The sequence below is a fragment of the Atractosteus spatula genome, chromosome 12 (assembly GCF_055471065.1).
Source record: "Atractosteus spatula isolate fAtrSpa1 chromosome 12, fAtrSpa1.hap1, whole genome shotgun sequence".
NCBI lineage: Eukaryota > Metazoa > Chordata > Actinopteri > Semionotiformes > Lepisosteidae > Atractosteus > Atractosteus spatula.
In genome coordinates this window covers 40,317,540-40,330,446 of record NC_142717.1, presented here as the reverse complement: position 1 = coordinate 40,330,446, position 12,907 = coordinate 40,317,540, and the positions used below count along the sequence as shown (strand labels likewise).

Genomic DNA, 12,907 nt, shown 5'->3' with positions numbered 1-12,907 from the left:
CTAATGTTCCAAGAGAAGATGATAAATTAAAGATCCAAAACTTTCTTCAAGAGCCGTTTTTTTCTAGTTAATTTTGTGCACTAACTGCGCAATCAAAAAGGAACTTATTCCCGGAAAAAAAAGAAACCCTCACAATAGAATTATTAATATACAGTGTATTTAAAGCTAATTTGAAAGCTAAAGGCTTCATAATTGTTCTGGATGAAGAACTGAAAATGAAGAACTGCATTTTTCCTGTGAGGAGCAAAAGACATATTCCGCATTTGTGAATGAGCCTGTCACACACCACTGTACTGTATCTCTCTGGTGCTGACTGCTACTGCACAAGGCTGGAAGGCGCGCTTCACAAATCGCTGCAGAAACACGAATCCAGACGCGCCCCGCCGCACAACAGCCGTAGGTTTGTTTGATGTGTAGTACACCCGTCGTTGAATTAGATTGTGTTGACTTGTCAGTAGTTAAAGCGAAAATAAAAATCTCCCTCATCATCAATCAAAGGGGGCTTCGTTTCGAAAAGGCAGGTTTTATCTGCTGGAAGACATGGATTGCTCAGAAGAAGTGCAATCGTTCTCGGATGAAGCAGGCTCCCCAACTGGGCTGAAGAAAGGCATGTCAATTTTCCTTGATGTAAGTAAAAATAAAATCAACAATTACCATTTACAGTGTAATTGATTTTAACTGTCGAATTGGTGCGAACGGATGTTATTGTGCAATGATGAGTCGAGGTGAGGGGAAAGCAACAAGTAAGAACCAGAATAGCGGGTTTATGCTTTCTTGTTAAGAGCAGTTTACATAACGTGGTAATATCTCCTTTTTAATTATGAAAAATCTTAGGGTCTTCAGTGCGTTATGAAAGTAAGTCTACGGCGACCGCTGAAATATTTCGCAACAATTACCCGGTTTTATTATGTCGTTTGAATAGTAGAATCGTCGTCGAACATCAAACAACTACAGAAGGAAATCAATAGTATCCCTTAATAATAATAATAATAATAATAATAATAATAATAATGTATTCAATGTAACACCCTCGTCAACCCATGTACATCAAAGTTTTTAAAATAAGATGGGCATTGTGTTTAACCTCCGTTTGAAGCACTTTGAATGTTTATTAGAATGAACTGAGACGTAATGCTAATCAAACTGGTCAGTATTCATTTCAAATATACTGTACGTGAATGCCTACTCGATATCAACGCGAAAACAAAGGTTTCAGAAGGGAGAGTACAGCTGTGGGATAGAAAATGTGTTTTTATTGGTACGTATTAAGTTACAGTAAGCTCAGTAAACGGGAATAGTTCGTGTCCATATTTACTTCTTATGAGATTTCTGAAGTGGCTTGCTGAAGTGTGATTAAAGATATATCACCGCATTAAGATGCGCAGGATATATGAAAAGCTTGAGGAAAGACAAGTATACCACTTCTTATAAATAATGCTGATCATTTACCCCAATCGCTTACCACCTGTTACATGATTTGAAAACTAAGAGATGTTCTAGAAACCATTTGTTCGATTATAAAATATACGCATATTAACATAATAAAAAAATAAATATTAAAAAGTCATAGGACTAAGAAAAATGTTTCAGACTTAAAAGACACTATTTCAGACTTGAAAGAAACAATGCATCGATTCTAAGAGTGCCACCCCAGTCAGCACCCATTTTGCGAAATTCAGCTACACAAACCGCATCAAATATAATATTTTATTATAAACTTCCAGATTCAAATAAAAAAAAAATACCAATAGGGTGCTATTCATGTTTTATGTGAATCTGATTTGAAAATGATTGTTTGCTTAATTTGACCTAGAAATTACAGATTGTTTAGTTTATTCATGGATTATATTGTAAATTGTTCTGTTTTATACTGCCTGTTTTATCGGTTCAGAATGCTTTTACATAAATTGGTGTAAACTGATCCAATCTGGGGACGGTGGAGGAAAGCATTTTGACGATGAGAAAGCAAGACACTGGATTAGAGGTTAGGGAAAAGACGGGAGCTACAGTACAGTACATGAAAGAATCAAGAGAGACAGATGGGAAAGGGAGGGAAAGGTAGTCCAAGGAGCTTGCCAGTTAATACAGGAGTGATAGAAAGAGAAGAGTTTCTGGGCAGCAAAGAAGATCCACAACGTGTACATTTACTTTGTCCTGACTTCACGAGCTGTTTAAAAACATTAACAGTGTAATTAAGAGGAGAGGAAACAGCCTTCTGCCTGGCAAATACGATTAGACCAAGACAATTGAAAGACATAGAATATTAGACAGCAGCGTAAGGCCATCAAGCAAAACTACAGTATGTCTTAAAAAAATATATCCAAAAAAAAGAATGCAAAAACCACAAAGGAAAATAAGAACTGCACTCAGCCACTGTTTTCAAGATCTGGGTCCATTTAGCTTCCTTTTATCTGGACAGAATAACATTTAGGTTTATTTAATATTCATTGCAAGAGACAGCCCTGGTTTTATTAATTGTAACCAGATTCAATGTAACGCATGTGTTGTTACTCTACACAGATGTTTTAAAATCAGCGTATTTGAGGGTTTAAGAAGCATTTGTAAAAACTGCGTTCTGTAAGTCTGGTCTTTTGTGTGACTCAGACTTTACTCTGTGGGAAGCCTTTAGTGTTTCTTTAATTAAGATGCCAGAAGGAGTGTACAGGTCCATAATTACTGATGATTCATTTCATTTCTTACCTTTTGTTAGTACTACCAATTCAGTTTTACCTCCAGATGAACCCGGAGATGGTACTGTACATGTTCCCATGGATGCAGATGGCGTTATAGGCTGGTTTGGGGGCTGAAAATGCAGTAAATGAGTGACATGAATCCTTCTGTTGAATTCCTCTTCTGTTTTTTGTCACAAAGAAAGCTGACTGATTTACATATTCAAAGAAAGTTTCTCATATTTATTTGATCAATAATTTAGTTCACCAGCGTCTTTGAATAGAACGACCAAAACTTATTTTTCATTAACTTAACGAAAATGTTTACTAAAGGTTCTCTTCCTAATTTGTTGTTTCAGATCTTGAGGAGAGCAGATAAAAACGGTAAGGCTGGTTATTGTTTAGTGGAATGCTGTGATGCAGTATGCGACTGCATACACATTAACTCATCTATGGTGTTTAAGTGTCACAGGATTGTTTGTGGAATGATATTTCTGAATGAAATGATTGTGTTTGTTGGTAGAGTGATAAGAAGTGTTAGTGTGTTATCATGGAAACGCGGGGCTGACCACATCCCTGCTCTCCGAGGAACACCAGTTGTCTCCTTAACCACTTCCGTGACAGACAGAATATGTGATTTTCTTCTTCACATATTAATGTGAAGGATATTAAGGAAAATATTGGAAAGCCTTGTTTTTTAATGTTTTTTAATGCAGATTCTGCCACATAGTTAAATTTTTAATCTGTTTTTCATGCATATCATGATAACAAAGTATCTTGTTGAGTTCAGATCATAGTTACAGTACATCTTAGCTCTCTTCTCTGTTCTGCAGTTGGTTTTTGATGTTGTTCCTGGCGGTTTTCAGACTTCATTGGTAATAAAGGCTTTCCCCCTGTCGACTGCATACTCTCTGCCTGTTGCCTTTGCGATCATTCATCATGCTGTCGTTCTCCATCTAGCCCTCTTCACATTGTTATGTTTTCAGTTTCATATTTTGACTTTTCCTAGAGGAGGCTTTTCTTAGAAATTGTTTTTCCTTATTTATTCTGTATTAAAGTTCAAGGTACATGCCATGACAAAACTGGGACACTTATTTCCTCCATTACACATTATTTAATAAAAGAAAGAGACAGCCATTATTGCCATGTTATTTCAGTTTAATTAACTTTACTATGTATAACTATGCCATTCCTAATCTTGGGACCTTTCATGAATCTTGTCTTTACTAATTAGAACTGTCCACTCTATTGTGTGCTGTATTCTTCTCTGTTGATTTAAAATATATACTAGAATATCATAAATATTCTTTTAAATATTGGTATAAAATGATTTGTAGAATGAGACAAACTGTGCATCACAGAAACCTTTCAATTTTAACTTTTTTAACACCAAATCTACCATACTACATTATTAAAGCTGTGATCAAAAACATAAAGTGGGCCATAATTCAGATTAAGTGGAGTTTCTGCTTTGTGGGAACACATGCATTTTTTTTTACAAGGGTTTTCTTAACTTCAAAATTTAGCTTTAATTTAGCTTTCTCCTTACTTCATCTTGAAGGTGATGCACATATAGATTACAGTGAACATAAATGGCCAGTGGAAAAGTAAATAAACTAGACCTGCAAGAGAGAAAAGAGTTCTTAGGAAATAAAATATTATGACAGTATTCATTGGCAAAGGCAAATCAAGTTTAAATTCAAATGCAATACTCAGTCCCATTGGATAAATGGGTATCTCTTACAGTTAAATGCCAGCCTCCTTTGAAATTTCTTAGAGAGAAAATATTAGAGTTTGATCAAATGAACCATTAGCAAAAATACTACATATAAATATTAATGTGTAAATTGTATTGTTGGGATAAACCGTAATTTGCATTGAAAGGAAGTAAAGAGGATTATGCTAATTTTCTGATCAAGTTCAATAACATGTTGCTTCTTTGCACTACCAGCACTATTAGGACCACTGTGGTGCTTCCCTGATTGCAATGTGAGTTATTCACACATTTCAGTGAAAGAGTGAGATGGTATGCAGAAAATCTCAGAAGAACAAAGAACAAAGTGAGAGTGAACATAGTGGTGCCAAGATGGATGCTGGTGACATCTACATCATCAAGATTTAAGTGATGGAGTACTCCAGGGATCTGTACTAGGAGCACTCCTCTTTTCTATCAATGATCTAGATTCCAGAACAGTTTGTAAACTAGTCTGCAGATGGTACTGAATTAGTAGAAGCAGCAGAAAATGAATTTTATGACTTGGCAAAAATGTGTGGCAGATGACATTTAACATAACCAAGAACAAGGTATTGAATGCAGGTAGTAAAAATGTGAAGTAGAAATACAAAACAGAAGAAGCTGAGCTATAAGGAGATACTTAAGTATTTATGTTAGTACATGGCTTACATTACATCCTCCAGACAACACAGGGAAGCAATTAAAAAGTCAAACAAATTTTTTAATACATAATAAACCAGGGCAATAAGGAGTAGGAATGAGAGAGTTTAAAAAGACAACTTTCACCAACCTGCAAAAAGCAAACCACTATAATGCAGTGTGAAGATGGGTGTCCTGACTAACAGAAGCCAGGCATATCAGGGTGGTAACCTGAGACCACAGATCAGGACGGGGAAACATGAGACAGGCACACATGTACAGTACACTCACATAACATGTACACAAACTCCTGTCCTCCTCCACCACCACCCAAGTCCAAGAGTTATCAATGTCCCTGATAGTTCCTAACTATTCCTGACAAGTTCCCATCTATCCCAGCATGCTCTCCTGGGGCTGTCTTCACCAGCCCCATTGCTTGTCTGCTCGGTGCCCCATCACTGCCCGATGAAGGCGCTACAATATTTAAAAGCTTAAAATTTAAATCAAGAGGAAGTTGTGAATTAACATCAAATGTAAGCTTTGTCTTGTCTAATATTGTAGGTAATGTGATGTAATTTGTAAGTGGAATACAACACCAAAAAGAAATTCAACTGCAAATTGGGTTTAAGTCATCAATAGTAAGCAGTATGTTCTGAAATCTGGATGCTGGATTTTCCAAGCTCATTGAAGGGGAGTCCTCCAGTTATTCATTCTTTATGTTTTTGTTATCATGTGATGGTCCTGTTCCTGAACAGTCATCATGTTTGCACCTTTGAAACTAGAGATTGTTAGACACCTTGAGATTACTATAGCTGAGAATTTGTGTTGGGCTGATTGTTTCATTTCTTTTACAGATACATTTATTCAGCTTAAATATAGCTCATTCCCTTGATAACTAGTTTTCTGACAGAACCCTACAATGATTATTATTTCAAAGAACTGGTGTAATTAGTGGGTTGTAATAGGTGTTGATTGCAAAGTAGGGGGTGCATTCATTGTACCAACAGGGGGTAAAGAAGCAAACTGTTTTTTTAGTGGATGTGGTTTGCCATTTTTTAGTTCTTTGATATACAGTAGTGCAAAAACAATACATTTAAATTCATGGATATAAATGCATTCTAATCTGTATTTATACTAATTTAAACTGCATGAGATCAAAGGACAAATTACTGGCTGTATGTATGTTTCATCACACATTGGTTCAGTACATGGAATTGGGAGTTTCCAGAAAGGTACCCATCCACGTTACTGAAACTGGTATCTTGACCTCTTTCAGGAAACAGCTGTACAAGGTCCTCAGATCAGTCAACTCCTACTAAACAAATGACCTAATCTGAGCCTTGGATATTGTTCTTAAATTTTAATTTAATGAAATATGGTACACTTTAAAATTTTATGGCATGTTAAATTAAATTTAATTAAATTTAGCCACTCATACTTCAATGATCTTTTCATTTTGTGATGAGTATTGAGATAGTGATCACAAAATTAACCCTACAAAAACGAGTAGTTGAAATTTCTATTGGAGTCACTCTTGACACAAGAATAACTATGTTCAGTTTAGATAAAGTTAATATCATGATGACAAATACAAGGTTCTTACTTTGATGACCCAATACAATACCTACCTGTACCTATGGTAGATATAGTTTAAAACTGGGCAAACACCTGATTTTGTTTCTCAAACAGCTGGTAGATGATGTTTAATGTTGACAGCTGCAGGATGTTGCAGACTGGTAGTAAAACATAATCTGGGAAATGGTGAGCATGAAGAAAATACATATGAAAAATCTTAGGTGGTGGTTTGGGTTAACACATCAGTTATCTCTTGAAGACAACGTGCGAACGCAAAAAGAAGGCAAAAGAAAAGCTAGGGTGTACTGTATAGTTAAAAACATAAAATGTAAAAGGATGTTTCTTAATCTAAAAAATTTTAAGATATATTTACAAAGCCATATTTAGATCTTGTTTACAATGTATTTGTATCAGTCCAGAGAACAGCAACCAACTTTCCAGTCTTAAAAGAATGTCCTACGCTAATAGGCTAATTGAACTTTTAGTCTTGAACACGTAAGACTATGAGGGGACCAGATCCAATCCAATCCTCCAAGACTATGACAAAGTAAAGTCTCTGGGTGCCTTCAAATAACCAGTGAAACACAGAGCATGTTTACAACACATGGAAGTGCGTTTAAATTGCTTCTGTTTTAAAATATCCAGTAACACCCCTCCTGTTTGTCAGGAATAAAAAACAACTGGATCATGTGGTTTCTTTGTTTCTCTGACAAAGTGAGGTAGCAGAGCAACAGAAAGGTACAAGATACAAACATACTGTACTAGATGAGCAAATATTTATTTATAAAACATGAACAAACAAAACTACTATTTACTTCAATCCAAAGTTCACCAATCTGTTCTCTAACATGGCTGTACACTTATGAGAAATGATTGTCTAAGTCTACAACATATAACAACATATAACATAAGAAAGGTTACTAATGTTAACCTTTCTAGAGGAGACCATTTTGCCTGTCTAGGCAGTTTGCTAGTTAGCAGTTTTTGATCCAAGGATCACATCCACCTTTTTCTTGAAAGAAACCAGGATATTGGCTTCATCAACATGGCTGTTGTTATTAATTGCAAACTAATTAATTGTTTTAACTGAATGCTAACTCACACAGCACTTTGGGTGAATACATTCTTGATTTTAAATACCCTTTCACATACTGTAGTTTCCACTTGTGCCCTCAACTTCAGGTTACACTGTGCATTATAAAGAAATTGCTATGTTGTGCATCATAATGAAACATTCCAGAGATACAAACTCTGCTTGGAACATACTATGTAGAGACTAAAGTTCCCTTAAATATATAAAAAACCCAATCCTTCCCCCACAAAGTTCACTTCTATTCCCTTATATTATCTTCAATACCTGTTATATTACAGTCCAAAGTGCCTGAAATGTCCTAGATCTGCAGAAAGGTGGAACTTGTTCACAATGTTTTGCTTCTTCCTTCCCTCTGAAAGAGAAAGAACTGACTCTAGCTCTATTCTAATATACCAACCTGGTCTTCATGAACCAACCATTAACCTCTTAGGCCACCCCAAGCCAATATGTGGCCTGGCAAGAGGCTACCTATTGCAATATAGTTGCAGAGAACCCATCTCCTGACCTGGTGCTCTTAAACTGGAAAGAGCTCCGGACATACTGTAGCAGAGACACTTAACCAGTGACCTTAGCAAGCTACCTATATGCTTGTTTGTTGATAGTACTGGCGAAATGCTTGGTTGTAAAATGGCTACTTCACTATCCATATTGCTATAAGCTGTATAACCCCTACACACCTCAGTACTTCTTGGTGCTCCTAACTGTTTAGGGCTCTGCTTGTCTCTGAAGTGATTTTGAATGGGGAATCTTTTTCACACCACTGACAGTGCAGTCTTAAATCATACGGTACCCTTTTCCCTTGTGTCTCATAAATGAATATGCAATGTGTAGCAGGACAACAACTCTACAAATTATATAAAAGCGGACACAAATGATTAATTTAGCCAACTTTTACACAAATTATGAGGGGGTATTTCCAGGAGTTGTGCAGTAACTGCATGACAGAGACAGGAGAAAATCCAAAGACAGGTAGCAAAATTATCTCTGGCTGTTTGTAAGAATTATTTCTATGTAATTCGCGTGTGAAAGAAATTAGTTATTTTTAGTCTGTTTAGGTAAATACATGCACCATCATGATCACAACAAATATCATCATGTTCACAACAAAATAAGCACTGCCATTCAATTGCTTTATTATTTTTGCCCTTTGATGAGACAGCACAGTAACATAAAACCCATAAGTAAGCCTAGGCTGTAAGTCCCTGCTGAATTGTCTATGCACTAATGATATTGCTTCACTGTGTCTTTTAAATTACAGTACAAACCTGTTATTTGTGTAAAGTAATAAAATGATATAACACCTGAAAACTAAAAATGAGATGAGCTTCATATGTAAGTGATGTACAGTATATGAAAGCAAAGGCACTGAAACGCTGTTTTCTTTGCAGATGATGGCAAGCTTTCCTTTGATGAGTTCAGAGCCTACTTCTCTGATGGAGTCTTAACAGGAAATGAACTTCAGGAGCTCTTCCACACTATCGACACTCACAACACCGAGTAAGAACAGAAACATAACTCTTATTCCTATGAAAAAGATTGCTTTATGATTGCTTCCTGAACTGCGGGTACTGCACGTACAGTTTTTGAGCCTACTTTGTGCCATGCTGTGCATAATGAATTATACAAAAAGGAGTAAGTACAGGTTAATGCTGAAAAGTAAACAGAAGAAGCAGAATGTTTTGACTGCTGAGCCTTTTTTAGGTGTGTATAATTTATTAATTATAATAATCATTATACTGCCACCCTGATGGGCGTTTATTCCATCATGATCAGCCAATATAAGCATAATATCACTCTCACCTGTTCCTGTAAAAGTAAGTGTTGAGTCAAGTTACAGACTCATTGGGCTAATGATGACACTTCTTGGTGCTCTCCTGATGAAGTGCATCCAGTATGATAAAAAGAAATCAGGAGATATTTATGGAGTTGACTAGGCAGCATGTGCTCTGTATAGACTATTTCAACTCATCTGCTGGGAAAACCCTAGAGGACTACATTCAGCCAACAACATCTTCCTTCTTTCTTGGATTCCAGATAAGACACAGAAGAGAGAGACAGAGATACAAATACAGTAGGTATTGAGTAGGAGCTGGCTAGCCCTCATGTGTGATAAGAATTAATGAGCCTTGATTGTCACTCTATTTCACCTGGCTGATACTGCCTTCATATACTGTATAGTGGCACTGAGATTATAGAGGTTTTATTTAGCCACAGGCTAAATTTTAATTGCTTTTATAAAGCTATTTAAAATAAATTGGAACCAGAGTAATAAATCTGTGGATCTGGGTTCGTTATGAAACTTGAGAATAAAAATATCTTGTTTAAAAAGCAGTGATCTAGACTCTGGATTGCAGTTCTCCAAAATAATGTACTTTCCTCGGAATGCAAAATGTCCTGCTTGTCTGAATAGCCTCGGATCTAAGTTGCTTTGGGTAAATGTGCCAGCAAAATAAGTTAAAAATAATGATGTATAACCTCAAGGTACTGTATCATAAAAGGAACACACACATTAAAAAAGTAAATTACACAGAAGTAAAAACTAGATAACAAAAGTGATTTGAAAGTGCTGGCTGTCTTGAAAGGTCTGGGAGATCAATGCAGTGGTGCAGTATATGGAATTAAACATTTTACCTTGGGGGGCACAGTGGTGCAGTGGTTAGCTGGGCCTTGGGTCCAGTTCCAGACCTGGGGTGCTATCTGCATGGGTGTGTATGTTCTTCCTGTGTCCGCGTGGGTTACTGTACCTCTGAGTGCTCGTTTCCTCCCACTGTCCAAAGACATACTGGTAGGTTAATTGGCTTCTTAGAAAACTGGATCTGCTGATCTGCTCCCTGCCATGGACTGCCTTATACCGGTTGCTTGCAGGCATGAGCTCCAGCTCCCCTGTGACCCTGCGTTAGATGAAGAAGTTAGAAAATAAATAGATCTGCTTGTGTATTAATCAGGGGTGATGTTTTGCAATTTTGTTTTGTTTGTGTTATTGTAAATAAACTGTAGTCTATTTCATTGGATCTTTAAATGTAAAATGATTATTATCAAAAAATCCTTTATTTAACAAGTCAGTTGAGAACAGATTCTCATTTGCAGTTGTTTCAGCATTAACAGTTTTAGTGGTGCTTCTTCAGTTGTGCTCTACAGATCCTTTCGTCATCAAATGGAGAGAGTATTGTCATACTGAGGTATTTGTCCACTTCACACTTGCAAAACCACACCCATGATTTTCACTATAGCTTAGTTTTATTTTGTTACACTGAAAAACCTTTCTCAGCAGACAGTATGTTACAATTCATATGACGTACAGTATATACAGTATTCTTTCCTCCAGAACTGTTCCCTTCTGTCTCTTTTCCAGACTGATATTACATTCAAGTCATTTTGGTTTCCATAGCAGCAGATATTTTTCCCCAGTAGATACTGCAGGCCTTTGTAGCCTAGGTTTTGATATACATTTATTATTATTGTGGCTGTGAATTCTAGTAACAGCTCTGGCAGTGTTAATATTTATTGTAGAGAAGGTCTGTGTTTGTAAGGTGTATTTTCTTGGAAATTCCTCTTTGATGGAGCAGAGACTTCTGAGCTGATGAAGCAATAGGAGAGCTCTCACTTGGCATATGAGGGGGAAACTCTGTAGGGCTGATTTTGAGTCTGGGCTTTTTCATCAGACCACTGTGACCTGGATTCCCTGAGGGGCAGCACACAACTGGTTGAGTTCCACTGGAGGTACTGTATGTGAACTTGAGCTGGAAACAAATACCCTCAGCCTGCAGTTTACCAGTAGCCCCTTTGACAGCCAGACACCTGTGAAGCTGTGAGCTCAAAGTACGGGACTCTGGCCCTGAAAAGTTGTAGTAGTCTGGGTGAAGTGAGCACACACTTCACCTCTCTGTGTTATTACAGGGGCTGGAGCCCAGTAGTCTAACCCAACAGTAAAGTTGAGCTGAGGGGTGTGGGAGTCAGGAACGAGATATCTCGGCTTTCTTCAAGCAACAACTGGATGAGAAGCGGCTAACTTAAAAAAACGTCTAGATGGACTGAAAGATCTGCTCTTGTTTGTAACCTTTCTCATATTCTTCTGAGTCAGTTTAACAGTTGTCAATGCCAGTTTGGTGGGAGACTTCAATAGTGTAAATAGTGGCCTTTCCCCAATTGGAAAATAAAAATAAAGAAATTGTATTGAAAAATAAAAGTGTATCATCAAGATCTGGCAGGAACGAACAGGTATCATTCAAGTTTGAATTTCAGGGATATGCATGTTCTCACAACATCACCAAGCACTGCAGATGACAGTACGTACCTGCTTATGGTTAAAAATACACATGTAGCATATACTGTTGTGAAACCAAAAGCCTGCATGTTTCATTTAATTAAATTACTCTCACTCTCACTGTACTTCTGAGCAAATGAGACATTTTCCAAAGTGGAATGTAACATTATGAGCAAACATACAGTGCTGTGAAAAAGTAAGTACACCTCATGAAAAGGTGTGTGTGTTTTCAACATCTGGTACAATGTGAAAGACCCTAAGGCAGAAAAGCAGCCCTAAACCATAATGCCTCCACCACCATGCTTTACAGTTGGTATGAGGTTCTTTTGGTCAAAAGCAGATTTTGGTTTTTGCCAAACATGACTTCTGGCATTGTGGCAAACAGCTCTACCTTTGTTTCATCTGTTCAGAGCACATTGTTCCAATAGTCACCTTCACCTAGGTGTTATCTGGCAAACTTCAGTCGTGCATCTATATTCTTTTTTGAGAGCAGAGGCTTCTTCCTTCCGGACCTTGCATGCAGGGCAAAGTTGTGCGGTCTCTTTTGGATTGTTGACTCACGCACTTTGACAGTGACTGAGGCACCACTTGCCTGTAAATCCCTTGATGTTATCCTGGGGTTCTTGGAGACTACCTGCAGCATCTTTCGGTCAGCTCTTGGGCTAAATTTGGTGGGACGACCTGGCCTGGATAGATTGCCAGTGGTTTGAAATTTTCTCCATTTGTAGATGATCTTTCGGACAGTGGAGTGATTGACTACAAATTGTTTGGAAATGGCTTTAAAACCCCTCCCAGACTCATAGGCATCAACAGTCTCTCTCCTGAGGGCCTCAGAGAGCTCTTTTGATCTTGGCATGATGAAGCCACAAACCTCAATTGCTTAGACCAAACCAGACCACAGGTTTGTGATGTTTGCATAAGGCAGTGCCCTC

The 12,907-nt window shown here is 37.4% G+C and overlaps 1 protein-coding gene across 2 annotated transcripts in view; it reads left to right on the top strand.

Moving 5' to 3' along the window:
- Positions 1 to 336: 336 nt before the first annotated feature.
- Positions 337 to 12,907, top strand: part of necab1 (N-terminal EF-hand calcium binding protein 1) — a 52,067-nt gene continuing 39,496 nt past the window's right edge. Inside the window, exons 1-4 of one of the 2 annotated variants that reach the window (XM_088928903.1) lie at positions 337 to 396; positions 499 to 627; positions 3,029 to 3,053; positions 9,100 to 9,208. In XM_088928903.1, the coding sequence (XP_088785029.1) occupies positions 541 to 627; positions 3,029 to 3,053; positions 9,100 to 9,208 (221 nt within the window). In that variant the 5' untranslated portion in view covers positions 337 to 396; positions 499 to 540. Of the gene's footprint in view, positions 401 to 498; positions 628 to 3,028; positions 3,054 to 9,099; positions 9,209 to 12,907 lie in introns of both variants that reach the window. The other variant, XM_088928902.1, reaches the window with a different exon arrangement.